This window comes from Rhinolophus ferrumequinum, chromosome 19 (genome assembly GCF_004115265.2).
Source record: "Rhinolophus ferrumequinum isolate MPI-CBG mRhiFer1 chromosome 19, mRhiFer1_v1.p, whole genome shotgun sequence".
Classification (NCBI taxonomy): Eukaryota; Metazoa; Chordata; class Mammalia; order Chiroptera; family Rhinolophidae; genus Rhinolophus; species Rhinolophus ferrumequinum.
In genome coordinates, this window is record NC_046302.1 from 17,057,158 (window position 1) to 17,084,388 (window position 27,231).

At 35.8% G+C, this 27,231-nt stretch overlaps 1 protein-coding gene and 1 pseudogene across 1 annotated transcript; one reads left to right on the top strand and one right to left on the bottom strand.

The window, feature by feature from the left end:
* Positions 1 to 114: 114 nt before the first annotated feature.
* LOC117011887 (proteolipid protein 2-like) lies at positions 115 to 24,903 on the bottom strand. The gene is made up of 2 exons (XM_033087630.1): positions 24,819 to 24,903; positions 115 to 619 (listed from the first exon to the last, which is right to left on the bottom strand). The coding sequence occupies exon 2, from the start codon at positions 526 to 528 to the stop codon at positions 115 to 117; it is 414 nt and encodes a 137-aa protein (XP_032943521.1). The 5' UTR covers positions 529 to 619; positions 24,819 to 24,903.
* Positions 24,660 to 27,126, top strand: LOC117011886 (ataxin-7-like protein 1; annotated as a pseudogene).
* The last annotated feature ends 105 nt before the right edge of the window (positions 27,127 to 27,231 follow it).

Sequence of the window (27,231 nt, forward strand, 5' to 3'; positions counted from 1 at the left end):
GGCTGGGAGTGCTATAAGGGTGGAGAGGAGTTAATTCAATGGAGGAGTTATTTGCAAGTTGCAGAGAGAAATGAAGGAAATACACTATAACGAGCCATCTGCTGTATGTCTTTATTATCGCAAGGGGAAGGTGACAGAGGCATCATAGATAAAGATGCCAGAAGCGATTAGGCCCAGTAACCCTGCGATGTTTGTGGAGAGGTTTCCTTTCTCAACAAGGACAATAATGGAGGTGATCAGGAAAAGTATCGCTGCTATGAAGGTTCGGAAGAAATCACACCAGGGCCAGTTGACGATAGTTATCTTGGTGTGCAGGTTACACGAGTAGAGGACCAAGAAAAACACAGCAACGATCTCCTCACCCACTGAAAGGGAGGAGTATTTTGGTGCTGAGATACTGAAGCATATCAGGATCACCAAGCAGATTATAATCTCAGCAAACAGAAGAATTCCCTTTTGGGTGCTCCAGAAGTTGGTGCAGGTGGCCCAGCAGCTAGGGCCCGCCGAGTCGCGCCGGGAATCCATCATGGCTTCCACTCTAGTCCCTGGGAGCGCGTAGAATCTGCTCGCTTCCCGGTGCGTTGGAGGGCGCTGCACACCCACAGGACTTGCCCACCGTCTAGAAAATGATTTTTAAAACTTGCAGTCTGAAACTGAGTTGATCACTTGCTAAAGCAGTAATAATGATAACAATAATGATAATAATAATAATATCCCTTAGAAATTTTAACAAGATTCATAGCTATACAATTCAATATTCAAAAATTCCAGAATGTAATCCAAAATATTTGACAAGCAAAGAACAAGGATAATGTGACAAATTAGCAAGGGAAAACACAACCAACATATGACAATCGCAAGATGTCACAGATATAGATATTATAAAACAAAGACTATCGTTAGCTTTATTAATTTTAATTTTTTTAAAATTACAGTTGACATTCAATATTATCTTAGCTTCAGGAGTACAGCATACTGGTTAGACATTTATATAATTTATGGAGTGACGTCCCCCCTGCCCTCCATAAGCCTAGTACTCACTTGACACTATATACAGTTATTACAAAATTATTGATTATACTCCCGATGCTGTATTTTATATCTCCATGACTATTTTGTAACTGCCAATTTGTACTTTTTAATCCCTTACCCCTTCTTACCCAGCCCTCCAACTCCCCTCCCATCTGATAACCATCAGTTTGTTCTCTGTATTTTTTAGTCTGTTTCTGTTTTGTATGTTTGTTAGATTCCACACATAAGTGAAATCATATGGTATTTGTCTTTCTCTGTCTGACTTATTTCACTTAGCATAGTACCCTCTAGGTCCATTCATGTCATAAATTGAAAGATTTCATTGTTTTTTATGGCTGAATAATATTCCATTGTATATATGTACCACTTCTTCTTTATGCAATCGTCTATTGATAAACACTTAGATTGCTTCTATATCTTGACTACTGTAAATAATGCTACAACAAACATAGCGGATGCACATATCTTTTCGAATTAGTGTTTTGTATTTCTTCTGCTAAATACCCAGAAGTGCAATTGCTGGATCATAAGGTAGCTCTATTTTTAATTTTTTGAGGAGACTCCATAATGTTTTCCATAGTGGCTGCACCAATTTGCAATCCCACCAAAAGTGCATGAGGGTTTTCTTTACTCTACATCTTCACCATACTTCTTTGTTGATTTATTGATGATAGCCGTTCTGACAGGTTTCAGGTAATATCTCATTGTGCTTTTAATTTGCATTGCTGGTGATTAGTGATGTTGAGCATGTTTTCAAATGTCTGTTGGCCATCTGTATGTCTTCTTAGAGAAATGTCTATTCAGGTTCTCTGCACATTCGTTAATCGAATTGTTTGATTTTTTGGTGTTGAGTTGTATGAGTTCTTCATAAATTGTGGATATTAACCTCTTATCAGATGTATCATTGGCAAATATCTTCTATTCAGTAGGTTGTCTTTTTGGTTTGTTGATGGTTTCCTTTGCTCCACAAAACTTTTTAGTTTGATGTAGTACCATTTGTTTATTTTGTTTGTTTGTTTGTTTCCCATGCCTGAAGAGACATATCCAAAAAAAATTACTAAGAGCAGTGTCAGAGTGTATACTGCCTATAATTTCTTAAAGGAGTTTTAGGTTTCAGGTCTGAACATTTAAGTCTATAATCTATTTTGAGTTTATTCTTGAATATGGTGTAAGAAGGTAGTTTAGTTTCTTTTATTTTCTTCTTTTTTTGGCATCTATCTGTCCAGTTTTCCCAGCATCATTTATTGAATAGACTGTCTTTACCCAGCATATATCCTTGCCTCCTTTGTCTTAGATTAATTGACAATATAGGTGTGGGTTTACTTTTGGGCTCTCTGTTCAATTCCATTGATCTATGTGTCTGTTTTTATGCCAGTATATGCTATTTCGATTACTATAGCCATGTAATATACAAGGTTGGACGATTAAGTTTGCAAACTCATCCTAGAGAAAATGCTACATACCTCATTGCTGAATATCACTATGGTCAACTTCAAAATACTCCCCTTGGGAACCTATGCATTGGTGCCAGTGCCTAGTCAACCCTTCAAAGCAATTTTGGAACTCTTTTTCTGGAATGGCCATCAGAGCTGTTGTCGTATTACCCTTGATATCCTGAATGTCATCAAAATGTGATCCTTTCAATATTTCCTTTATCTTCAGGTAAAGAAAGAAGCCATTGGGGCCAGATCAGGTGAGTAGGGAGGGTGTTATAATACAGTTATTTGTTTACTGGCTAAAAACTCCCTCACAGACAGTGCCATGTGATCTGGTGCATTGTCATGATGCAAGAGCCATAAATTGTCGACAAAAAGTTCAGGTCGTCTAACTTTTCATGCAGCCTTTTCAGAACTTCTAAATAATAAACTTGGTTAACTGTTTGTCCAGTTGGTACAAATTCATAATGAATAATCCCTCTGATATCAAAAAAGGTTAGCAACATCGCTGCAACAAGTTTGTGAACTTATTGTCAGACCTTGCTTGTAGTTTGACATTAGGTAGCATGATACCTTCACATTGTTCTGCTTTTTCAAGGTTCCTGCATCCATTTGGGGTCTTTTGTGGTTCCATATAATTTTAAAAAATTATTTGTTCTATATCTGTGAAAAATGCCACTAGTACTTTGATAAAGATTGCATTGAATCTACAGATTGTTTTGGGTAGTATGGACATTTTACCTACATTATTAATAATTCTTCCTATCCATGAGCATGGTATAGGCTTTCATTTATTTATATCTTCCTCAATTTCTTTGTTCAATGTTTTATAATTTTTTGAGTACAGGTCCTTTACCTTTTTGGTTAAATTTATTCCTAAGTATTTTATTTTTCTTGTTGCAATTGTAAATGGGATTGTTTTATTAATTTCTCTCTAATAGTTTATTATTGGTGTATAAAAATGCAACTAATTTCTGAATATTAATTTTGTATCCTGCTACTTTACTGAATGCATTTATCAGTTCTAATAGTTTTTTGGTGGAACCTTTAGGGTTCTCTAAATATAGTACCATGTCATCTGCAAATAATGACAGTTTTACTTCTTCCTTTCTAATATGGATGCCTTTTCTTTCTTTTTCTTGTCTGATTGCTGTGGCTAGGACTTCCAATACTATATTGAATAAAAGTTGTGAAAGTGGACATCCTTGTCTTGTTCCTAATCTTAAGGGGAATTCCTTTAGCTTTTCCCCATTGGGTATGATGTTAGCTGTGGGTTTGTCTGTTTGTCATATATGGCCTTTATTATGTTGAGATATGTTCCCTTTATTCCCACTTTACTGAGAGTTTTTATCATAAATGAATGTTGGATTTTGTCAAATGTTTTTTTCTGCAACTATTAATATGACCATATGATTTTTATTCTTCATTTTGTTTATGTGTTGTATTACATTAGTGATTTGCAGATACTGAACCAACCCTGCATCTCAGGAATAAATCCCATTTGATCATGGTATATCTTTTTAATGTATTGCTGTGTTTAGTTTGCTAATATTTTGTTGAGTATTTTTGTATTTATGTTCATCAAAGACACTGGCCTATAATATTCTCTCTCTCTCTGAAATGTGTCTGTCTGGTTTTGGAATCAGGGTAATTGTGGAATCGTGAAGTGAGAGTCTTTCCTCCTCTTGAATTTTTTGGAATAGTTTGAGAAGAAAAGGTATTAATTCTTCTTTGAATGTTTCGTAACATTCACCTGTGAAGTCATCTGGTCCAGGACTTTTGTTTGATGGGAGATTTTTGATTACAGATTCAATTTCATTAGTAGTTATGGGCTGTTCAGATTTTCTGTCTCTTTGACTCAATATTGGAAGATTGTATGTTTCTTGGAATTTATCCATTTCTTCCAGATTGTCCAGCTTGTTGGCATATAATTTTCTTATAATCCTTTGTATTTCTGGCATGTCAGTTGTCACGTCTTCTCTTTTATATCTGATTTTATTTATTTGGGTCCTCTCACTTTTTTTCTTGATGAGTCTGGTTAAAGGTTTATCAGTTTTGTTTATCTTTTCAAAGAACCCAGCTCTTGGTTTCACTGATCTTTGGTATTGTTTTTTTAGACTCTGTTTTGTTTATATCCTCTATGATCTTTATTATTTTCTTCCTTCTAGCCACTTTTGGTTTTCTTTCTTTTTTTTCTTTCTTTCTTTTCTTTCTTTCTTTCTTCTTTCTTTCTTCTTTCTTTCTTTCTTTCTTTCTTTCTTTCTTTCTTTCTTTCTTCTTTCTTTCTTCTTTCTTTCTTTCTTCTTTCTTTCTTTCTTTTCTTTCTTTCTTTCTTTCGTCTTCTTCTCTTCTCCTTCTCCTTCTCCACCTTCTTCTCCTTCTTCTCCTTCTCCTTCTTCTCTTTTTCTTTTCCTTCTCCTCCTTCTCCTTCTCCTTCTCTTTCTTTTTAATTGCAGAATATTGGGGAAAAGTGTGTTTCAACAGGGCCCATCAGCTCCAAGTAGGTGTCCTGCAATCTAGTCATGGAGGGCGCAGCTTAGCTCCAAGTCCAGTTGCTGTTTTCAATCTTTAGTTGCAAGGGGCGCAACCCACCATCGCATGTGGGAATTGAACTGGCAACCCTGTTGTTCAGAGCTCATGCTCTAACCAACTGAGCCATCCAGTCCTCCTGTGTTCTTTTCTTTGTTCCTTTACCGTAAGATTAGATTATTTGAGATTTTTCCTGTTTTTTCGAAGTAGGTCTGTATTGCTCCAAATTTCCCTCTTAGAACTGCTTTGGCTGTGTCCCATAGACGTTTGGTCATTGAGTTTTCATTTTTATTTGTCTCAAGGTATCTTTTTATTTCTTCCTTGATGTCTTTGTTAACTCATTCATTGTTTAGTAGGATGTTATTTAGCCTCCATGTGTTTGTGTTTTTTAGTTTTCTTCTCGTAATTGACTTCTAGTTTCATAACATTATGATCAGAGGAGATGCTTGACATGATTTCAATCTTCTTAAATTTATTGAGATTTGTTTTGTGGCCTAACACGTGGTCTATCCTGGAAATTGTTCCATGTGCACTTGCAAAGAATGTATATTCTGTGGCTTTGGGGTAAAATGCTCTAAAAATATCAATTAAATCTACCTAGTCTAATATGTCATGTAAGGCTATTGTGTCCTTGTTGATATTCTGTCTGGATGATCTATCCATTGATGTCAATGCAGTGTTAAAAATCCCCTAAAATTACTCTATTACTGTTGATCTGTCCCTTTATGTCCATCAATATTTAGGTGCTCCTACATTCGGTGCATAAACATGTACAATGGTTATATCCTCTTGTTGGATTGATCCCTTTATCATTTTGAAACATCATTCTTTGTCTCTTATTATAGACTTTGTTTTAAAGTCTTTTTGTCTGATATAAGTATTGCTATCCGAGATTTTTTTCATTTCCATTTTCAAGAAATATCTTTTTTCATCTACTTTCCATCTATTGTGTCTTTTAATCTGAAGTGGGTCTCTTGCAGACAGCCTATAGATGGGTTTTGTTTTCTTATCCATTCAGCCACCTGTAAGACAGACTTTAAAGCAGATACTATAATAAGCTCCAAAAGTTCAAAAAAACAAAAAACACATGGAGTAAAATAAAAGGCAAGATAAAAGTTCTTAGTAAAAAGATTGAATTTTTGAAAATGAATAAAATCGTATTAAGACATACACTCTCTATAATATAAAATTTACTGGATGAGTTCGATAGCAGGATAAAGATCATAGAGAAAAGAGTCAGTGAACTTGAAGATAGATTAGTAGAAATTATCCAACCTGAAAACAAAGAGAATAGAGATTGGAAAAATTGAATAGAACATCAAGGAGTTATGGAACTACATTAAAAATCTAATATTTATAACAATAAATAAATCTGTGTGAAAATATTTGCTCAAAAGATATTTGAGGAAATGATGGCTGAAAACTTTGCAAATTTGGTGAAAGATATTAACTTGATGATTCAAGGAGTTTAGTGGATATAGAACAGAATAAACTCAAGGAAAACCACACCCAGACACATTATAACCAAATTGCTGAAAACTAAGTGTAAAGTAAAAATCTTGGGCAGGGTCTAAGTTGGTGGTGTAGGAAGACCCTGAACTCACCTCTTCCCATGGACACATCAAATATACACCCACATATAAAGCAATTCCTTCTGAAGAAGAACTGAAGGCTGATTGAACAGCGTTTGTACAACAAATGATAGAGGGACCACATTGAGAAGGGTAGATGAGATGGAGACACAGTAACACTGGGAACCTCACCCTCATGCTGAGTCCTGTAGTAGGAAGGAAAACCAGTGAGGGGCCAATGCATAGACTCACCCACCCTGGGACACAGAAGAACAAACAGACAAACAAACAAACAATCCAGTAGTTTATAGGGCACATAGACTATAGGTGAAGTAAATAAAATTTTTTACAGTGTCTGCCAAATGACTGGAGAACTAGTGGAATTCTCTCCAGGATCAGAAGTTCTGGTAAACATGATGTTTTACGTTCTCCTTTATAGCCCTGCATGGGATATAGTCCTGCACTGTCCAGGTGCTCAAGCTGGCTTGCCAAGGCTGCCTCAGTGGGCCCTAGGCCCCTGGCCCAGCAGCTTCAATAGTTCCTCCTAAGGTAGCCTCAGTGTGGCATGTCCCAGGATCCCCTGGCCTGTGCCCATCCCAGCTTCCACCATCCCACTGGTTGGTCCTAGTGTGAAGTGTCCTGAAATCCCATGACTATGACTGCTCCAGCTCCATCCATCCCACCAGGGCAGTTCCAGTGCAGAGCAACCTTGGATACCCTCGCCTGTATCTATTCCAGCTCCAGTTTCTTGTCAAAGCTGCTTGGCACACAGTTTACATAGGGGTCACCTCTACATAGGCCACTCCTTAAAGACTGGGAGAGGTCGCTGTTTTGCCTTATTCATAGAAACAAATACACAAAGTTAAACAAAATGAAGAGACAAAGGAATATGTTCCAAATGAAAAAACAAGATGGAACCCCTAATGAGACAAAGATAAGTACTTTACCTGATAAAGAGTTCAAAGTAATGGTTATAAACATGTTCACTGAATGTGGGAGAAGAATGGAGGAGCACAGTGAGAACTTCAACAAGTACTTAGAAAATGTAAGAAAGAATCAATCAGAGTTGAAAAATACAATAACTGAAACAAAAAAAAATTCTAGAGGAAATCAACAACATATTAAATAATACAGAAGAACAGATCAACAATACAGAAGAACAGATCAACAATTGAGAAGACAGAATAGTGGAGATCACCCAATTAGGAGTTTTAAAAATGAGGATAGTTTAAGGGGCCTCTGGGAAAAATAAAGCATACTAACATTTACATTATAGGGGTCCCCAAGGTAAGACAGAGAGAAATGATCAATAAACATATTTGAAGAAATAATACCTGAAAACTTCCCTAACTTGGAAAAGCAAATAGACATCCAGGTCCAGGAAACAGAGTCCCAAGGAAGATGAACCCAGAGAGGAAAACACCAAGATGTTTTATAATTAAAATGGGAAAAGTTAAAGATACATGAGAAAATCTTGAAGGCAGTAAGAGCAAACCAACTAGTTACATACAAGGGAAACCCAAAAAAACCATTAGCTGATTTTTCAGCAGTAATTTTGCAAGCCAGAATGGGGTGGCAGGATATATTTAAAGTGCTAAAAGAAAACATTTAGAACTAAAAATATTCTACCCAGCAAGTTTATCAATCAGAATTGAAAGAGAGATAAAGCAAAAACTAAAGGAGTTCATCATCAATAAACAGTCATTAAAAGAAATGTTAAAGGGTCTTCTTTAAGTGGAAAATAAAAGACCATAACTAGAAATAAGAAAGTATATGACAAAAAAAAGATCTCACTGGTAAAGGCAAATATGTAGTACAGACAGGGAATCAGCTAACTTAAAAAGCTAGTATGAAGGTTAAAAGACAAAAGTAATGAAATGAACTATAAGTACTCAAAGTAAAGAGATGGAAAATATGACATCAGTAACACAAAACATAAAGGGGGGTAAAAACGTAATGCTTTTAGAATATGATCTAACTTAACTGACCATCAGCTTTAAATAAACTGATATATATATGTATATATATATATGTATATATATATATATATATATATATATATATATATATATATATAAATTGTAATAGTTATTTTCCTTTCTAAAAATGTGTATACATTTTTTTGGCACCCTCTGTGACAAAAAAATATATACACATTTTAAGAAAGGAAAACTGTTTTAAAATTGTAGTACTCAATATATACCAATAACAAAAGATGAATACAAGTCACATTTGACTTCTGCAATTACAAGAGGTGCTCAAAGTGGTTGCTATCAGTGTCTAGACACTTCTGATTATGGCGAACTACTGCGTGAGCCACGTTGATCAAAGTGTCCACTGGTATGCATTTTTTGGCACCTCCATATATACTCATACATATATCAGTGTATTTAAAGCTGATGGTCAGATATACACATATGTATGTCAATATACATGAACCTCATAACCACAAACAAAAAACCTATAATAGATGGACAAAAAATAAAGAGAAAGGGACCCAAACATAACACTAAAGAAAATCATCAAACCATAAGACAAGGGACCAAGAGCAGAGGAAAGGAACAGAGAAAAACTACGAAAACAATTAACAAAATTGCAATAAGTGCATATTAATAATTACTTTAAATGTAAATGGACTAAATGCTCCAATTAAAAAGACACAGGGTGGATGAATGGATAAAAAACCAGACCTATCTACTTACTTGTATGTGCTGCCTAGAAGATACCCACTTCAGAGCTAAAGATAATAATGTTAACAATGATGGTTTCTCATCAGAAACCACAGAGGCTAGAAGACAGTAAAACAACATCTTTAAAATGATACGAAAGAATTGTGAACCTAATTCTATATCCAGCAACAATAACAATCAGGAATGAACATAAATAAAGAAATACTCAGATGAAGGTAAACTAAGAGAAAACATAGCTAACTAAAAGAAATGCTAAATTATGTATATATATATATATATATATACATAATTTAGCATTTCTTTATATTTCTTTATATATTCTATATATATATTTACAAGAAGTGGAGTACAGCACAAGGAATAGATACAGTGGAAATGTCAGCTGGGTAGTAGAAGGGGGGAGCTATCACTGTGTGAGGGATATAAATGATAAATGTCTAACTATTACATTGTTTTGTACACCTGAAACTAATTTAAAAAATGTTAAAAAAAAATGCTAAAGGAAGTTCTTCAGACTGAAGGAAAATAATACCAGATGAAATCTCGAAATTTAGGAAGGAGAGAAGAACAAAAAACAGCAATATCTAGGTAAATATTGAAGACTGTGTTCTTATTTAAGGTTCTTTAAAATATGCATAATTGCTGAAAGAAAAATTTTAACATTGCCTGATGGGGTTTTTAATACATGTTGATTTCATACATTTGACAACTATAACATAAAGGGGAAGATTAAGGGACTTATATGGTTGTAAAGCTTCTATATATTACTTAAATAGTAAAACATTACTTTAAGCAGACTTTGAAATGTTAAGCATCACTGTTGTAATAATTAGAGCACAGGGTCTCAACTTGGGGTGATTTTGCCCACAAGGGTACAAGTGACAATGTCTGGAGACAATTTTGACTGCCATCACTGGGGGAGAGGTGCAACTAGCATTTAGTGGGTAGAGGTCAGAAATATTGCTCAACATCCTACAATGTACAGGACAGCTGTCCAGAATAAAGAATTGTCTGGTCCAAAATATCAGTAGTATTGATGTTGAGGAAGTTTTCCCTAGAACAATGAGAGAGACAGAGACAGAGAGACAGAGAACTAAAAAGTAATATACAAAATAAACTACCCAAAAGAAGACAGGTAAGGGATAACAGGGGAACAAAAAATCAGAACAAACACAAAACATATAGCAAAATAATAGACCTAAATCCAACGACACCAATAATTACATTAAATATAAAGGGTCTAAAGACGCCAATTAAAAGATCAAAATAGTCATACTGGATTTAAAAAATCTACATGTCTGTTTCAAGAAATTCAGTTTAAATATAAGGACTTAGATAGATTAAAAGTAAAAGAATGGGAAAAGATGTTCCATGCAAACAATAATCAAGAGAAAGCTGGAGTGGCTATTTTAATATCAGTCAGAGTAGACTTCAGAACAAGGAATATTATTAGGAATTTGTACAAAAGGACATTACAGATTTATAAAATGGTCACTTTATCAAGAAAATATAATAAATCTAAATGGGTATGCACCTAATAACAAGGCTTTAAATTAAATACATGAAGCAAAAACAAACCTTGACAAATTTAAATAAATTAGAATTATACAAAGTGTGTTAATTGATCATAATAATTGTATTAAAAATCAGCAACAGAAAGATAATTCTTTTTTAGTTTTGCATGTGGATACCAAGTTGTTTGATCACCAGTTGCTGAAAATCTATCCTTTCACCATTGAATTTCTCTGGCATCTTTGTTGAAAATCTATTGACCAGTTTTTATGAGTCTATTTCTGAACTCTTGATTCTATTTAATTGATCTATATGTTTATCTCTCTCTCTTTTTTTTTTTTTTAGTTTTCATTTGTATATTTCTTTTCTTTTTTTTTAATTAAAGTGTATTGGGGTGACAATTGTTAGTAAAGTTACATAGATTTCAGGTGTACAATTCTGTATTACATCATCTATAAATCCCATTGTGTGTTCACCACCCAGAGTCAGTTCTCCTTCCATCACCATATATTTGGTATATGTTTATCTTTTACCAGTGATACAATGTCTTGATAACTGTAGCTTTATAATGAGTTTGAATGAAGTATTGTAAGTGTTCTCTTTCAAAGTTATTTGGCTATTGTAGTTTCTTGGTTTATCTATGGAAATTTTAGAATCAGCTTGTTAATTTCTACAAAATACTCTGCTGAGATTTTTATTGAGATTACATTAAATCTATTGACCAATTTGGGGACAATTGACATTTTAATAATATTAAGTCTTCAAATCCATGAACACAGTATACTCTCAATTTATTTGGGTCTTTTAGTTCTTACATCAATAACTTATAATTTTACCATATATTTCATTAGCTTATACCTAAATATTTCATATTTTATACTATTCTATAAAGTATCCTTTTCAAATTTCAATTTCTAATAGCTCTTGCTAGATTATAGAAATGCAAATGATGTTTATATATTGACCTTGAATCCTGTGACTTTCTTAAATTCATTTATTAGCCCCAGTAGCTGTATTCTATATTCTATTTTCTATATTTGTTGTCAGCCGATAGACAGACTTATTTTTTCTTTTCAATCTGTATTTATTTAATTTCTTTTTATTGCGTTATTGCACTGGCCTGGAACTTTAGCACAGTATTGGATAGAAACAATGAGGTGGGCATCCTTCCCTTGTACCGAGTCATAAGGAAAACCATTCAGTCTTTCACTAATATGTTAGTTACAGGTGGCCCCTATTAAAATGAGGAAATTTTTTTCTATTCTTGGTTTGATAAGCTTTTAAAAAGTTTAAATATGGATGCTTTTTTGCATCCATTAAGATGATTGTGTAATTTTTCTTTTCTATTCTTTTGATATGGTAAATTACATAAGTTTTAATTAAATGTAAAATCAACATTCCACATTCCTTGGATAAACATCCAACTTACTATAAAGTATTATCATTTTTATATATTGCTGGATTCACTTTACTAACATTTATGTTTATATTCTCTTTGTTTCTTTTCCTCTTTCTTCTTTTCATTGTTTGTTTGTTTCACTGCCATGGTAATGCTAGCCTCACACCAGAGTGGTAGACTGTGGTAGAATTGTTATAATATCTTTCACTCACTAGTGAAACCGTGTAGGTTTCTTTGTTGAAAGTTTTTTTTTTTTTAATTTTTTTTTTTTATTGGGGAATATTGGGAAACAGTGTTTTTCCAGGACCCATCAGCTCCAAGTCAAGTCGTTGTTTTCAATCTAGTTGTTGTGGAGGGCGCAGCTCACTGGGCCATGCAGGAATCGAACTGGCAACCTTGGTGTTATGAGCACTGCACTCGAACCACTGAGCCAACCGGCCATCCACCGGTGGCTCAGCTCCAAACTCAAGCCTTTCTTTCTCACTGGTCCATGTGGGAATTGAATCAAACACCTTGGTGTTATAAGCACTGAGCTCTAACCACGGAGCCAACCGGCCGCCCTTGTTGAAAGTTTTAAGCCATAAATTCCATTTCTTTAGTAAATATTCACATTATCCATTTCTTCTTGAGAGAGTTTTGTTAATTTGTGTCTTTCAAAGAATTGGTCTATTTCATCCAAGTTATTGTATTTCTGGGAATTAATTTTTCAACTATTATCCACTATTGTCCTTGTAATGTGTGTAGTGTTTCTAGTGGTGGCCCTTCTTTCCTTCCTCATATTAGTAGTTTGTTTTTTCTCTCCTTCTTCTTGGTCAGTTTGACTAGAGTTTTATAAATTTTTCTGATCTTTTTAAGGAATCAGCTCTCGGTTTCATTGTTTTTTTCTGTTTTCAAATTTATTGATTTCCATTCTTACTTTATTATATCCTTTCTTCTACTTGGTTTGCATTTAATTCGCTTCTCTTTTTTTAGATTCTTAAGCTGAAAACTTAGGCTATTGATTTTAGACCTTTGTTCTTTTCTATCATCAACATTCAGTTCTATAAATTTGCTTCTAAGTACTGGCTACATTCCACAAATTTTTATATGTTGTATTTTCATTCAATCAAACATACTTTCTAATTTCCCTCGAGATTTCCTCTTTGATACGTTGTTTATTTAGAAATGTGTTGTTTAATTTCCAAATACTCGAGGATTTTCCTGATATCTTTCTATTGTTTACTTGTTCAATTCTAATCTGGTCAGATAATGCACTGTGTATGTGGTTTTCTTTCCCAACTGATTTTTTATTGTGGTAAAACATATATAACATTTACCATTTTAAGCATATTTAAGTGGGCAATTCAGTAGCTTTAAGCACATTTACGATGTATAACTATCACCACTATCTAATTCTAGAACTTCTTCATCTTCCCAAATAGAAATTCTTCATCCATTAAACAGTAACTGTCTTTTCCTCCAGCCTCTTGTAACCTCTTTTCTACTGTCTCCATGAATTTGCCTATTCTGTGTACATTTTTAATACTTTAAATTTGTTAAGATTTGTTTTATGGTCCAGACTACAGTCTGCATGGTAAATGTTCCCCGCCCCCCATGTGCATTAGGAAAATTTGTGTATTCTGCTGATGGTGAAATATTCTGTGAATGTAAATATGGTCAAGTTGGTTAATAACGTTAGTCTTTTATACCTTATTGATTTTTTATTAAATTGTTCTATTCATTTCCAAGAAAGAATTATTGATGTCTCCATGTATGAATATGGATTTTCCCTTTAGTTCCATTAGTTTGGCTTCATATATTTTGAAGCCCTGTTGTTGGGTATGTACACATTTAGGATTCTTTTATCTTTTTGATGAGTTACCCATTTATAATTATGTAATGTCTCAGTTTATCCATGTTAATAGTTCTTTTTCCAAATCTTCTTCAATATAAGCCCTCCAGATTCATGAACTGGAAGTACTCCATCTCACAGTCCCCAGTCAAATATCTTAACCTAATTTTGTCAGATAACTACATTAGTTTACATGTTTCTAAAAACGAACTACTTGGCTTACAGAACAAGCTGAAAGCTGTGTAGAGACTAAAACATATGCCCTCCAAGTAGAAGGCAATCTCACATTAGTAAAGGAGAAAATATTTAGAAAGCATTTTACGTCTTTTAGTTGAAATAGTAGATTGAATGAAATTTGAAACTCTGTATGGAACTCTTGTGTTTTTACTTACATTATGGGACCTCTAGCCTGTTTCCTTGTCCTATACTTCCCCCAAACTAATATTCTAGTAAACTTCAGTAGGACTGAGCATTAGAGTGATTCCTAATGCCAGAGTACACACAATCCCACTCCCTAAATGCCAACCTAAATTCCTGAGGGAGCCAGGATTGACTTGATATCTATTTCTGGATCTCAGAATAGTTGAGAGTTTTGGTTTGTTTTTAGTCCTAACAAGGCAGCATTAGCTATCATAGCTTGGGGGAAGAAACAAAATCACATCACCACCTATTCAGAACTGTTATTTCCGTGGCATGGAACTTAAAAAAACAAAAAACAAAACTACAAACCAGAAAATAGCTCTACTGCCTACAGAAAGGGAAAACTATCTTTGCTGTGATTTGGCAGAAAAGTTAAATCATGAAAATGGGGAGTATCTTTTCTGAGTCTCAAATTTCTCATCTGGCATATGAGAATTATGATAATGCCTGCCTCAGATGGTGGTTGTGAGAAACAAATAAGATAATTGATAAAAATAATTTAATAAGCTGTAAAACTCTTAGTAAATATTAGTTATTAATACTGTCTTTTATATGCACCAATAAGATTTATCATCTTAATGATTTAGTTTTAATTGAAAAAGTTGATACTTTAATTATATTTTTTTCAAATTCCTTTTTTACTTTATGAAGAAAAGCATTGGCATTTCAGCAACTTTTTCTTTTAGTTTTACTGAGATATAATTGACTTACAGCACTATATAAGTTTAAGGTGTACAGCATAATGATTGTATTTACATATATTGTGAGTAAATTATTTTTAAAATACTTTTATCCTTTATATTAATTCATCGGCTTTCTAGTTTGAACAAGATGACTCAATCTATCCACATTATTTTCAATGAAGCCATTTTCATTTAAAGGTATTTTAAGAATACAAATATTTCCACAAATATACACGGTACATCTTATCTTTTAAAGACTAAATTTGAAAAGCTAAAAATCTTTCCTCAGCTATTTCCAAAATATATTGTGCCTGAATACTAGTCTTCAAGTTCTCAGAACTCATATCCAGTCATTACTACAGCTCAAGATTTTACACACACACACACACACACACACACACACACACACTCGGTGCCAAAAAAAAAATGTATACACATTTTAATAAAGGAAAATTGCATTAAAATTGTAATACTCAATATATACCAATAACAAAAGATGAATACAAGTCACATTTGACTTCTGCAATTACAAGAGGTGCTCAAAGTGGTTACCATCAGCGTCCAGACACATCTGTTTATGGCGAACTACTGCTTGAGCCACGTTGATCAAAGTATCCACTTGTATACATTTTTTTGGCACCCCCGCTACATATATACATATGTATATATATATATATATGTGTATGTATATTTTACATAAGGTCAGTTGGAATATAGTTTTACTGTGCAACTCAGCTCTTTAGCATATGCAAACATAATTTTAAAGTCTATGCACACATAAAATATGTGTTTTTTGAAATATATGAGATTGACAAAAATAATTTTAAAAATAAATTATATTTTTAAATAGTTTATTAGCATAAATTGTACTAAAATGTTTTCACATTATTCAGAATAATTTAAAGATTTTAGTGTGCGTCAGCATCATCTTTTTGAACATCATATATTAACATGAACGTGACTGTTCATAGAAACTATAAAAATACTGTTGAAAGCATAACATGGAAAACTAAATTAAAAAAGAAAGTTCTCTAAATTAGCTTCCCTATTTAGAATTTATTGTGATTGAGATTTGCTTTGCAAATATGAAGCATAGGTATTTTTAAATTATTTGGTTATCTCAATTGCTTGCACTCTGAGTAAACTGGAGTTTTATATATTCTTCAATCAACAGGCAACTAGGGGAAGGAGAATGCATTCATCATGACTAAGAGTTTGCATTTGTGAAAGATAAAAACAGTTATTTATAAGTGAATTGTTCATTTCATCTTTTTAGTTTCTCAATATTAAAATCCAGTGACCAGATATTTAAATTGATGAATTCCAAAAATTAAAAATTTTAATTAAAAGCATGTTTTGTATTTTTCAGAGTTAGGAGACAAACATAGATATTTCACTAAGATATATTATTTATTTTAAGTGTCATAAATGATATGGAATAAAATGTCAGAGAAAGTGTTAGATGAATGTAATAATAATACTTAATATTTATAATTTTAATGATTATTTGTTATATTTACCAATGTTCATTAAACCCTTATTATGTGCCTGGTATAGTTCTAGATTTTTATCTGATTATCTCATTTTAGTTATCATAACCCTGTGACATATCCCAGTTTTACAGATAAAGACATTGAGTCTCAGAATATGAATTAATTTATGCATGTCAGGAAGCTAGTATATGAGAGAAACATAATTTTCAACAGTTCTCTGACTTCCTCATCTGTGAATTTTCATGTCTTTATATGTATTTGTGCGTATATGTCTGTCTTAATGTACAAGACTGTATTATTTTCGCTTGTACTAAAAGAGGAAACTAGGAAATTTGTCCCTTCTCTAGTAGGATTTGTCCCTTCTCTAATGTAGGATTTATATAATTTTAAGGGTTTTCAAAAACATATGGTGTATATAGTCACATTGTGTATCTCATCAGCACATTTATGTTTTTACAGTTCTTTTGCCTCCTAAAAGGAATATTGTTATCTGATATTTTGATAGAAGTGTGCTTTCCTTTAACATTATAAAAGTATGAAAAATATTTGAAAATCCGAACTATTTCTGATTGGCTAAGAAGTCGGGTTTAGACATGCTGTAAAACATACTAAGGAACTCATAAATACCAGTTTTAAATATTTTTATTTTTGAAAAACTTTAAATAAACTTTGTTTTTTAGAACAGTTTTAGGTTCACAGCAAAACTGACTGGAAAGTACAAAATGTTCCCCTACATCCCTGCCCTTAACATGCAGAGGCTCCTCCACTATCAATATCCTATTTCTAAGTGATGGATTTTTTATAATCAATGAACAAACATTGGCATATCATTATCACCCATAGTCCATAGTTTACATCAGGATTCACTATTGGTGTTGTACATTCTATGGGTTTGGACACATGTATGATAACATGTATTCACCACTCTATTAACAGTATCATACAGAGTAGTTTCCGTGTCCTAAAAATTCACCCCTCTCTTCCCCATAACCCCTAACAACCACTGATATTTTTACTGTCTCCATAGTTTTGCCCTTTCCAGTATGTCATATAGTTGGAATCATAGTATGTAGCCTTTTTAGATTGGCTTCTTTCGCTTAGTAACATGCGTTTAAGTTTCCCGCATGTCTTTTCATTACTTAATAGCTGATATATTTTTAGTGCTGAATGATATCCCATTGTCTGAATGTACTACAGTTTATCTATTCACTTACTTAAGGACATATTGGTTGCTTCCAAGTTTTGGCAATTATGAATGAAGCTGCTACTAATACAAGGTCTGCCAATTAAATTAGTAAACTCATCCTAGAAAAAGTGCTACATACCTCATTGCTGAATATCACTATGGTCACCTTTGAAGTACTCCCCTTGGGAAGCTATGCACCGATGCCAGAGCCTAGACCACCCTTCAAGGCAATTATGGAACTCTTTCTGGAATGGCCATCAGAGCTGTCACCATATTACCTTGATGACCTGAATGTCATCAAAATGTCTTCCTTTCAATATTTCTTTTATCTTTGGGTAAAGAAAGAAGTCATTGGGGGCCAGATCAGGTGAGGAGGAGGGGTGTTCCAATACAGTTATTTGTCTACTGGCTAAAAACTCTCTTACAGACAGTGCCATGTGAGCTGGTGCATTGTCGTCATGCAAGAGCCATGAATTATTGGTGAAAAGTTCAGGTCATTTTTGTCTATCTTTTTCAGGCAGCCTTTTCAGCACTTCCAAATAGTCAACTTGGTTAACTGCTTGTCCAGATGGTATAAATTCATAATGAATAATCCCTCTGATATCAAAAAAGTTTAGCAACATTGTTTTAACTCTTGCTTTGGACTGACGGAACTTTTTTTGATTGTGGAGAATTGGCTGACTTCCATTGTGCACTTTGATGCTTTGTTTCAGGGTCATATTAGTACAACCATGTTTCATCACCAGTGATAACATGGCCCAAAATATTGCCTTGTGACTCCAAAAGGTCTTTGCAAACTACAACTCTCCTTTGCTTTTGTTCATCAGTGAGTTCCTTTAGGACCATGTTTGCATATAACTTTCTCATGCCAAGATTTTCCGTTAAGATTTTCCTAACTATTTCTCTATCAATATTTACTTGGTCTGCTATGCTTCTCACAGTCAGCCGATAATTTTGATGCACAATTCGATGAATTTTTCTAATGTTTTCATCAGTTCTGCTCGTTACTGGCTGCCCTGACCTCTCTTCATTAGTGATGTGTTCTCTCCCCTCAGAAAAACGTTTAATCCATTTGTACACTGCCATTTTCTTCATGGCATCATCCCCATAAACTTGGACTAACATATCCCTGATTTTACTTCCACTCTTGCCAAGTTTAACAAGAAATTTAATGATTGTTCATTGCTCTAATTCAAGCTCAGACATTCTCTCGCCAGCACACAAAAACACGCAACAACAGGAATGAACACCACTCAGCAAGACACTGCCACATGTCCACACGAACACAGCTGTGAGACACTGATATATCAAGGTTATGAAACCTTACCGAGCTGTTTGTACAATGCTTCTAATGTAAGCACACAGTGGCAAGTTTGTGAACTTAATTGGCAGACTTTGCGTCTGTTGCTTGTGGGTCCCTTCTGGGACCTGAAAGTTGTCCTGGACCAACAGCTAGCAGGAAAACAGGGATCTCTGTCGTACCACTGCAAAACAGTGAATTCTGCCAACAACCTGAATGATCTTGGAAGAGGACTCCAAGCCCGAGATGAGAATCAGAGCCCGAGCCAACAACCTCACCTCATTGCAGCTTGGTGAGGCCCTGAGGAGAGGAACCAGCTAACCTATACCTGAGTCCTGACCCACAAGAACTGTAAGATACATTTAGTTTTGTTTTAAACTGCTAAATTTGTGGTAGTTTGTTACACAGCAATAGAAAATTAGTAACAGTTCTTGCTTTTGAGCTTTGTTGGGTGGGACTAGAGCAGCTTTGAGTCTAGGGCTAATATCATCCCACTACTGGGGCAAAACATTTCTACTCAATACTCTGAATTATAAGGTTTTTCACTCTGGCTAGGGGAACAGAAACCATATCCATCAGTGGATTAAGTTTAAGGATTATTCCTTTTAATCCACTTGGTTATTCTTTCCCCAGCCTCAGGTAGTTTATTCACAGGAGTATGTTAATCAGTGTTTAGCTGAAGACTCCAGGGGGAATCTCCTCAGATCTCTGGAGTTCTTGCTCTTTGCAGTTCCCGTACTTTTCCTTGTAGGAAATAAGCACCCTGGCTCCTGAGACTCCCAGCTCCATCTCCTCAACTCAGGGAGACCAGTGGGCCCTGCCTAGCTTCCTTCTCCCTGATCCATGCATTGCCTAAAAATTATGTCTAGGTAAGTTGGGACAATCACAGGGTTCATCTTACTTATTCCTCATCTTACATCCATCACTGTCCTTTGTTACTTGTGTATAATATCTTGAAACCATCATTTCATATATTTTGTCTGGTTTTTCAGGTGGTTCAGGTAAGAGGATAAATCTGGTTCCTGTTATTCCAGCTTGGCTGGAAGTGGAGCTCCAGTGCCACACTGTATACTTTTAAATCTTGTTTTTGCTCATCGTGTTTGTTCTTCCAGATTATCCACTTGGTGAACTTCTTATATCCCAAGGACAAGCCAAATGTTACATCCTCTATACAGCCTAATCCCAACCTCCAGGAAAAAATAACCATTCCTTTCTTTGTGCTCACATGAGCCTTATTTTATCATATTTCCGTGTTTCCCCAAAAATAAGACCTAGCCAGTCCATCATCTCTAATGCGTCTTTTGGAGCAAAAATTAATATAAGACCCAATCTTATTTTACTATAATATAAGACCAAATCATATAATATAACATAACATAACATGATATAATAAAATATAATAAAATATAATATAATATAATATAATATAATATAATACCAGGTCTTATATTAATTTTTGCTCCAAAAGACACATTAGAGCTGATGGTCCGGCTCGGTCTTATTTTCGGAGAAACACGGTATGTAGCTAATGGCCAACATCAATTGCTGTATTGCCTAACACAGAACATACCTGTTGAATAAAATAGCATCTGATGATCTTATCAAGGCAGACCAAGTAGTTCTTACGATGCAAACAAATTAAGTAGAAATTCCAGGTTGAATTTTTTCACCACGCTGTTCGTCCACTTCTCATCACTAGTGGCCTAAGCATCTGCCCTCACTCAGGGAATACAAACTAATGCTCATATTAGCTTCACCAGCACACAGGAATGAAGGATGGAAGAAAGGAAAAAAAGAGGAAAGAAGGCAAGTCTGCTGCCCCAAAAGCAATGAAAACCTTTTTTTTTCGTATTATCCAAGCTATTCTTTTCCTTAGTCCATTACATTTAGCTTTGATAAATACTGGCCTAGAGTAATACTGAATAGACTATGTTTCACATCACTGACTTTCTCTTCTATCTATAGAGACCTGCATTTATAGAAAGTGGGTGTCTAATGGGAAGTTACTTGCAATTTTGATAAGCAACATGGTTTAGCTGATCTAAAACAAACAAATACAGAAGAATAAAGGGCTGGGGGCTTGTTAGGGATGGGGAATCTGTTGGACTCTGTCATTAAACAATTACTGTTTTCTGAGCATTGTATAGGTGTTTCAAATAGATATCAAGAGGAGTTTGTAGGTCATTTTTAAAAATAGGAGAGGGAGAAAATTGGATACTAATTTTCTGCCCTGATCTCACTGAGATTTTTTTTTTTTTTTTGGTCTAATGTATTCTTCCTCAAAAGGGCAGAATCCAGGCCTGATGCAGTGTGAGAGAAGGGGTTAGTCTGTTCTATAAACTGTTAGAGAGATTTAAAAAATAGGCAATCTAATTGACTCATACATGGCTCACGGCCATTTAAATGCTTGCAAAATTGCTTCTTGCGCAGTAGTAGTGACCACAGAGAAGCAGAAGTAAAATGGAAGTGAGGTGAACTCTTAGGAAATGTTTAACAAGACTTTAAAACTTCTCTTAAACCTTACGTTTAACCTTGTATAGAACTGTCCTTTGGAAAATTAAATGCATTTCAATGAACATACTTAACGTCAAAATTCACATACTTTGCCAACAAAATAATACCTCATTGGTGTTAAAAAAAAATACATTGTCTTTCAGAACCAAGTGATGAAGAGAAACAATTTTTTTATCAAGAAAATCTGTGGCTACATTGTTACCAGGGGATTTGTAAGTGGCTTTAAACATGTTACTAAAATAGAAGTTGATGTAACTACTGTGTGCTGTTTATATTTAATTAAAGGAAACGCTTAAAATAAAGTATATTTGAGTTTTTATTTAAGATAGCAACACTATACACATGTAGTACATTCTCTATATTTACTTTTAACAAAAATATTCTTCTGCTATCTTCTTCAAGACTAACCTTATGTTTATTGGCCTTATCAGTGATTATTTCTTAGTTTCTCCTTATGCTCTGCTGAAACTTGCCTCAGGTCATCACTCGGCATCATTTGTTTTTTATTGTCAATCATACTAAAAACAAAAAGTCTCTCATCGGTTTGTGCTTTTGTTTTACTAATTAATGAAATGTAATCAGCTGAAATGTAATACAATTGATTTATAGTTTGCCAACTCTAAATTGGTTGGTTGGTCACCAACTTGGAGGTAAGAAACTATTTCCTTCTGTGTAATACTTCATTCTAAAAGCCAAAATTGTCATAATGACAACAATAGCTAGTTACTCAACATATTCTTTGTTGTAAACAATTATCTTCCCAGTTACCAAAGACATTTTTTCAGGCATCCACTTGAATTTTTTTTTAACTAATTTTATTATTTGTTTTATGACTGTCCTTGTTAGTTTTTTAAATACTAATTCACTAGAACTTTGTGATATCATTTTGAGTCAAAATGAAGGGCTGAATTTTCTTTAGAGACTAAACTAAGAGCTGACATTAATTATTAAAGTGTTGGTTTTTTTTTTTACTTCTGATAATTTAGTTATGAAAAAGCTTTTCAACATTTTGTGTATGTGCATATGACTTACTAGACTATGACACCAACTAATAGAAAGGGTTAAACCATTCTAAAGGAATAAAAGTCTTATTTAAGATACAACACACCAATAAACATTTTACTTTAAAAGTTTTAAGTATTTAATTTCTTTTATCCAATCATTAAAATTATGTACAATTTTACTACATATATGAATATATTATATACGTAATATATATGATAGCTATACCTATATATCTATACTTATATATCTATATCTAGCTCTCTATATCTATTTATCTATTTATCATAAATATCATATATATATATAAAGTTTCTGCCCTGGCATCAGAAAATTTGCCCTATGTGCTATGCCATTTTGAGATATTCCAACTATGAGATATTTTGAACATTTTCCAGAACAAAAATCTTAACCATTCTCATAGAATTTAGGGATTATAAGTAAAATAAATGTGGAAAAAGGAAAGCTACAACCTTCAAATCACTACCAGGATATGTCCTGTCCTCTTTCTCCTAGTCTTTATGGCTTAAAACATAGCAGAGGTCAAATGAAGTTTAGGGGAAATACTGCACTTCTTAACCCAAATAAGGCCGGGGAGCAGAGCCATAGGTCATGGCGTTAGCCACTACCACCCCATTTTTAATCCTTCCTTTAGGAGAGCTAACAATTAAAGAAAGAAACTTATGTCTAGCCCATTTAGATGAAGAGTAACTGTAAATAAATTTAACTCCTACATTGTTGTTCTTTTAGCTTCCAAAACATTGGCTGCTTGGCAGAATATTTGGTTTCTCCTCCACTTCCAGGTTTACGTACATGGGCCTGGCTTTACTCTGGAACAGAAAGGCTGTCACTTCAGTTTTGTGGGTAAGCCCTTTACCTGTGTTGACAGAACTCCACCAGGGAGACCAGGCAAATAAATGTGCTTGTTGCTAGGACACCAGGCTGTTTCCAGGGTAGCAGGCCATTGCTATTTGCTATTCTCCTGACTATGAACACTACACCTGTTCCTTAAGAAATATGCTTGTTTTCCTTCATTATAAAGCAAACACTTACTAGGAAATAATATAACTGCATGGCTGCAACTTCTCTGTAGCTTTCCAGGAGGAATATAATAGACTAAATACAATTCAATTTATGAAGGGAATTCACATAGTCATACAACATCGAAGTCTTCATATGGAATAACATGTTTATCTGATTGTTTGAGTCACTATTGTATTTATAGCCCACCATGTGCCACACAGGAAGTAAGGCAACAATGCATATTCTTTTGAGGCCTCTCCAAGATTTGTCCTACATGTGCTCATGGGGTAACTATCTTTTTGTGATGGCTTCCTATGGAACTCATCTTTTTTACACTCTTACTAGCTTCTAGTTGTCACCAAAATTGTCATCACTGCTGTCTATGACTGCTAACTAGGGCCAGGACTAGGTGCCTAGGTACAAAAGTGAAGGAGGCCCTCACTTTCAGGGTCACACAAGTACCCTGATGCCAACATTTACCCAAAAGCGGTAAATACTTGAGTCAAGTATGCCAAGATTTGTGTCAAGAGCAAGTCTCCTATTACTGATGAAATCACTAATTCCAAGGGTTCTTAATCTCTGAACTCAGTTTTAACTGCTTCCTTCATTGTCTCCCCAATATCCTAAAACTAAAGCATAAGTCTGCAGGAACTGGGCTGGAGAACAATTTCATTCACGGAAACTGCCTTGTTCAGAACCATCCTTTTCCCCTAAAACAGATTGTCCAAGCAGGATCCTTGGTCCTCCATGTGAACAAACTTCTATGACCCAGACATTGTTTCTTGAAACATGCTCACGCATTCACCTCGGATTCTAGATGAATAAGGTTCAGGTTCAAGATGAAACTTCAACAGCACATTGTGTCCACTTTTTGGAAAGCAACTTCACTTGATACAGTACCTACCTAGTGTGGCAGTAAAAGATATTGAGGACCCTCCCCACATTCTCTCTGAAAGCCCCCCTCCCCACCCCACCAATAGACTAGGTTGACATTTGTCCTTTATCTTCCAACATCTACATTTTCTTCAAGAGAAAAGACACAATCTAATGTGCAGAACTTCTCCCTCTCCAGTGTCTCCACCTTCCAATTCCAGGACATCACAAGTACAGATGAAAAAGAAAAGCCTGTCTCAGTGGCCATAACTCTGCCAGCAGCACCTCATAGCCATTCAAAATGCCCAAAGACAATCTACTTACCTCCAGCCTCAAACAGCACATAGTCTTTTCAGCAAAAGGATCAAGGGACAAACCATGCGTTCAGGTTCCCGGAGTCAGTTTAGAGAAAATTCCTCACCTAGTGAAGGCAGATGGTGCCAAAGTCAAAATGAACTCTGCAGCCACTGCTGTGGTCACCGCCTGCTCTCTCTCATCTTCGGCTGTCTTCACCCCACCCTTAATTAAGCCAGTCTTGATGTCCAATCAGTGCCACCTTCCCCAGAGAAGATCTTAAATGGCAAAGGAATTTTGTCCTCCACAATAGACAAAAAACACCAAAACGGTACCAAAAACAACAACAAATCTTACAGGAGACGTTCAGAGAGAGAATTTGACCCAAATAAACATTGTGGAGTACTGGATCCCGAGACAAAGAAAACTGGCACAAGATCCCTCACCTACAAGACACATTAGCTAAGCCATTTGAGGACAGTCACCAGCTAGAAAAAGCAATTTGACCTCCTTCTGGCGGAACACAAAGCCAAGTCCTGGGAAAAAGAAGTTAAAGACCACCTCCAGACTTCAGCAGGGGAAGTACTTCCAAACCAGTCCAGGCTGGTGTACAATTCTCTGCCAGGATCTTCAGGGAGCTCTGGGCCAAACCTAAAGTTGCACAATCCAGGCTACCTAACTCGGTGCTTCCTAGACCACCATCTGCAAATAGCATAAGCAGCAGGACATCTTCAAATCACAGTGGCTACACTCTGGAAGCCCCTCTGCCCACAGTTGGAGGTGACCTCACCAGGCGAATGTTGAGTGATGAAGGGGAGATGGACAGAACCGAAATATCTGAGAAGTCAGACTGTCATTTCTCCATCCACCACCTCAGACTGCTTGTGTTTTAATCATTCGGGAGTCGCCTCATGGGACAAGGGTACTATGTGACAGAAGATGGGATCATTTTCGATTTGCACTAAACTCGGTGGTAGAAGAACACTTGAATACACAGATGTGGAAGCACAGAAACCTGACCTACAGAGCACCAGGTCCCTACCCCCATTTCAGGACTTGCCTAACCAATCGGCTGTCACTGAGCAAAATTGGGGCTGCCTGGGTGCCAACTCTGGAAAGCGTAGCACCCCACTGCCCTCTCAACATCGCTGCCTAAACCCCAAGCCCCAACATGCCAAACCTGAAGGGCTGGCTGCTGACGGGGGCGTGGAAGACGTTAGGGAGAAAAGGAACGGCTAAGACTCTTTTGTCATTGACAAGCATTTCACTCTGCATCAGGAGATGCCAACGTACGATTCTCTTTCAGCCAGGAAGACCCCTCGTGTGGCAGACAGCCCAGGCCCTCTCCAGTAGCCACATCACCATTTCTGTTCCCGCATCCGTTTTACAACTTTCAGCAAGCCCAGTGCTGTGTATCTTCCTTCATGTTGCCATCAGCGCTAGACTCACCTCTCCTTACATAATGACATCAGCCATGCTCTTAAACGCAGCTTTTGTGACAACGCTGGACCTGAGCACCCTGGTGTCACACACCACAGCTTTCCCTCATGTGGTAGCCACCGTCAGCATCACGGACCCAACCTTCAAGGCCGCATCTGCCGTGTCCCGGCTACCAGCAGTCATCCCTTTCCCATCCCACAAGCCATCCAAGATCAAAACCAGCAAATCCTCAGACGTCAAAGGCCTGTTTGCCTGTAGCAATGAGGTTCCAAGTAACAACAAAAAAAAGGAAACTGCAGTCCTCAACTTCCTCTTTTTCCTCCTCATTCTCCTTGCAGACATCCCTCTGGTCTCCATTGTCAGGACCCCACAAAAAGAACTGAGCTTTGAGTGCCAGTTCAGCTTTGAATTCCTACCGGGCGGGCCCTCCCTGTAACAGTCTGCCCGTGCACAACTCAAACAATGAAGTGAGCCCTCTCAGTGCCAAACTGGAGCCCGCAGGACGGAACTCATTACCTGACGGCCCCGTGGACATAGGGAGACAGAGGCCTCGGTGGGCGGCAGTGACTCCTGTTCCCTCTCTCTGGCCGCACACAATGCCACGTCTTCTCTGCTCCTCATGTTTGACAAGTTAGAAGGAAAAAAGTGTAAGAGCTCAAGTTTTAGTAGGAAAGTCTATAAAATCACTAAAATTCCTGGTTTGAATAGCTTTCACAAAAAACACCCGCCCAGCCTTCTTGCATTGGTTCCAGATCGAGTTAACAGTGCCCCTTCTCTGCAGGTTGGGGAAAATAGCAGCCTAGCGTTGTCACAATCCAGTCCTTCAAGCACGTCCAGCCCAGGACACAGCAGACAGAAGACCACAAATAGAAGGGACAGTATAAGGACTCTTCCATAACAAGACTATGAAGTCATTTCCAAACCAATGCCTGGCCACCTGCCTCCATGCCAGGAGGCTGTGGAGGGTGGTGGTGGTGGTGGTGGGGTGGTGTGGACAGTGGGG

Bases quoted from the DNA above. Each gene is read 5' to 3' on its own strand.
- LOC117011887 (XM_033087630.1), bottom strand. From the start codon at position 528: ATGATGGATTCCCGGCGCGACTCGGCGGGCCCTAGCTGCTGGGCCACC.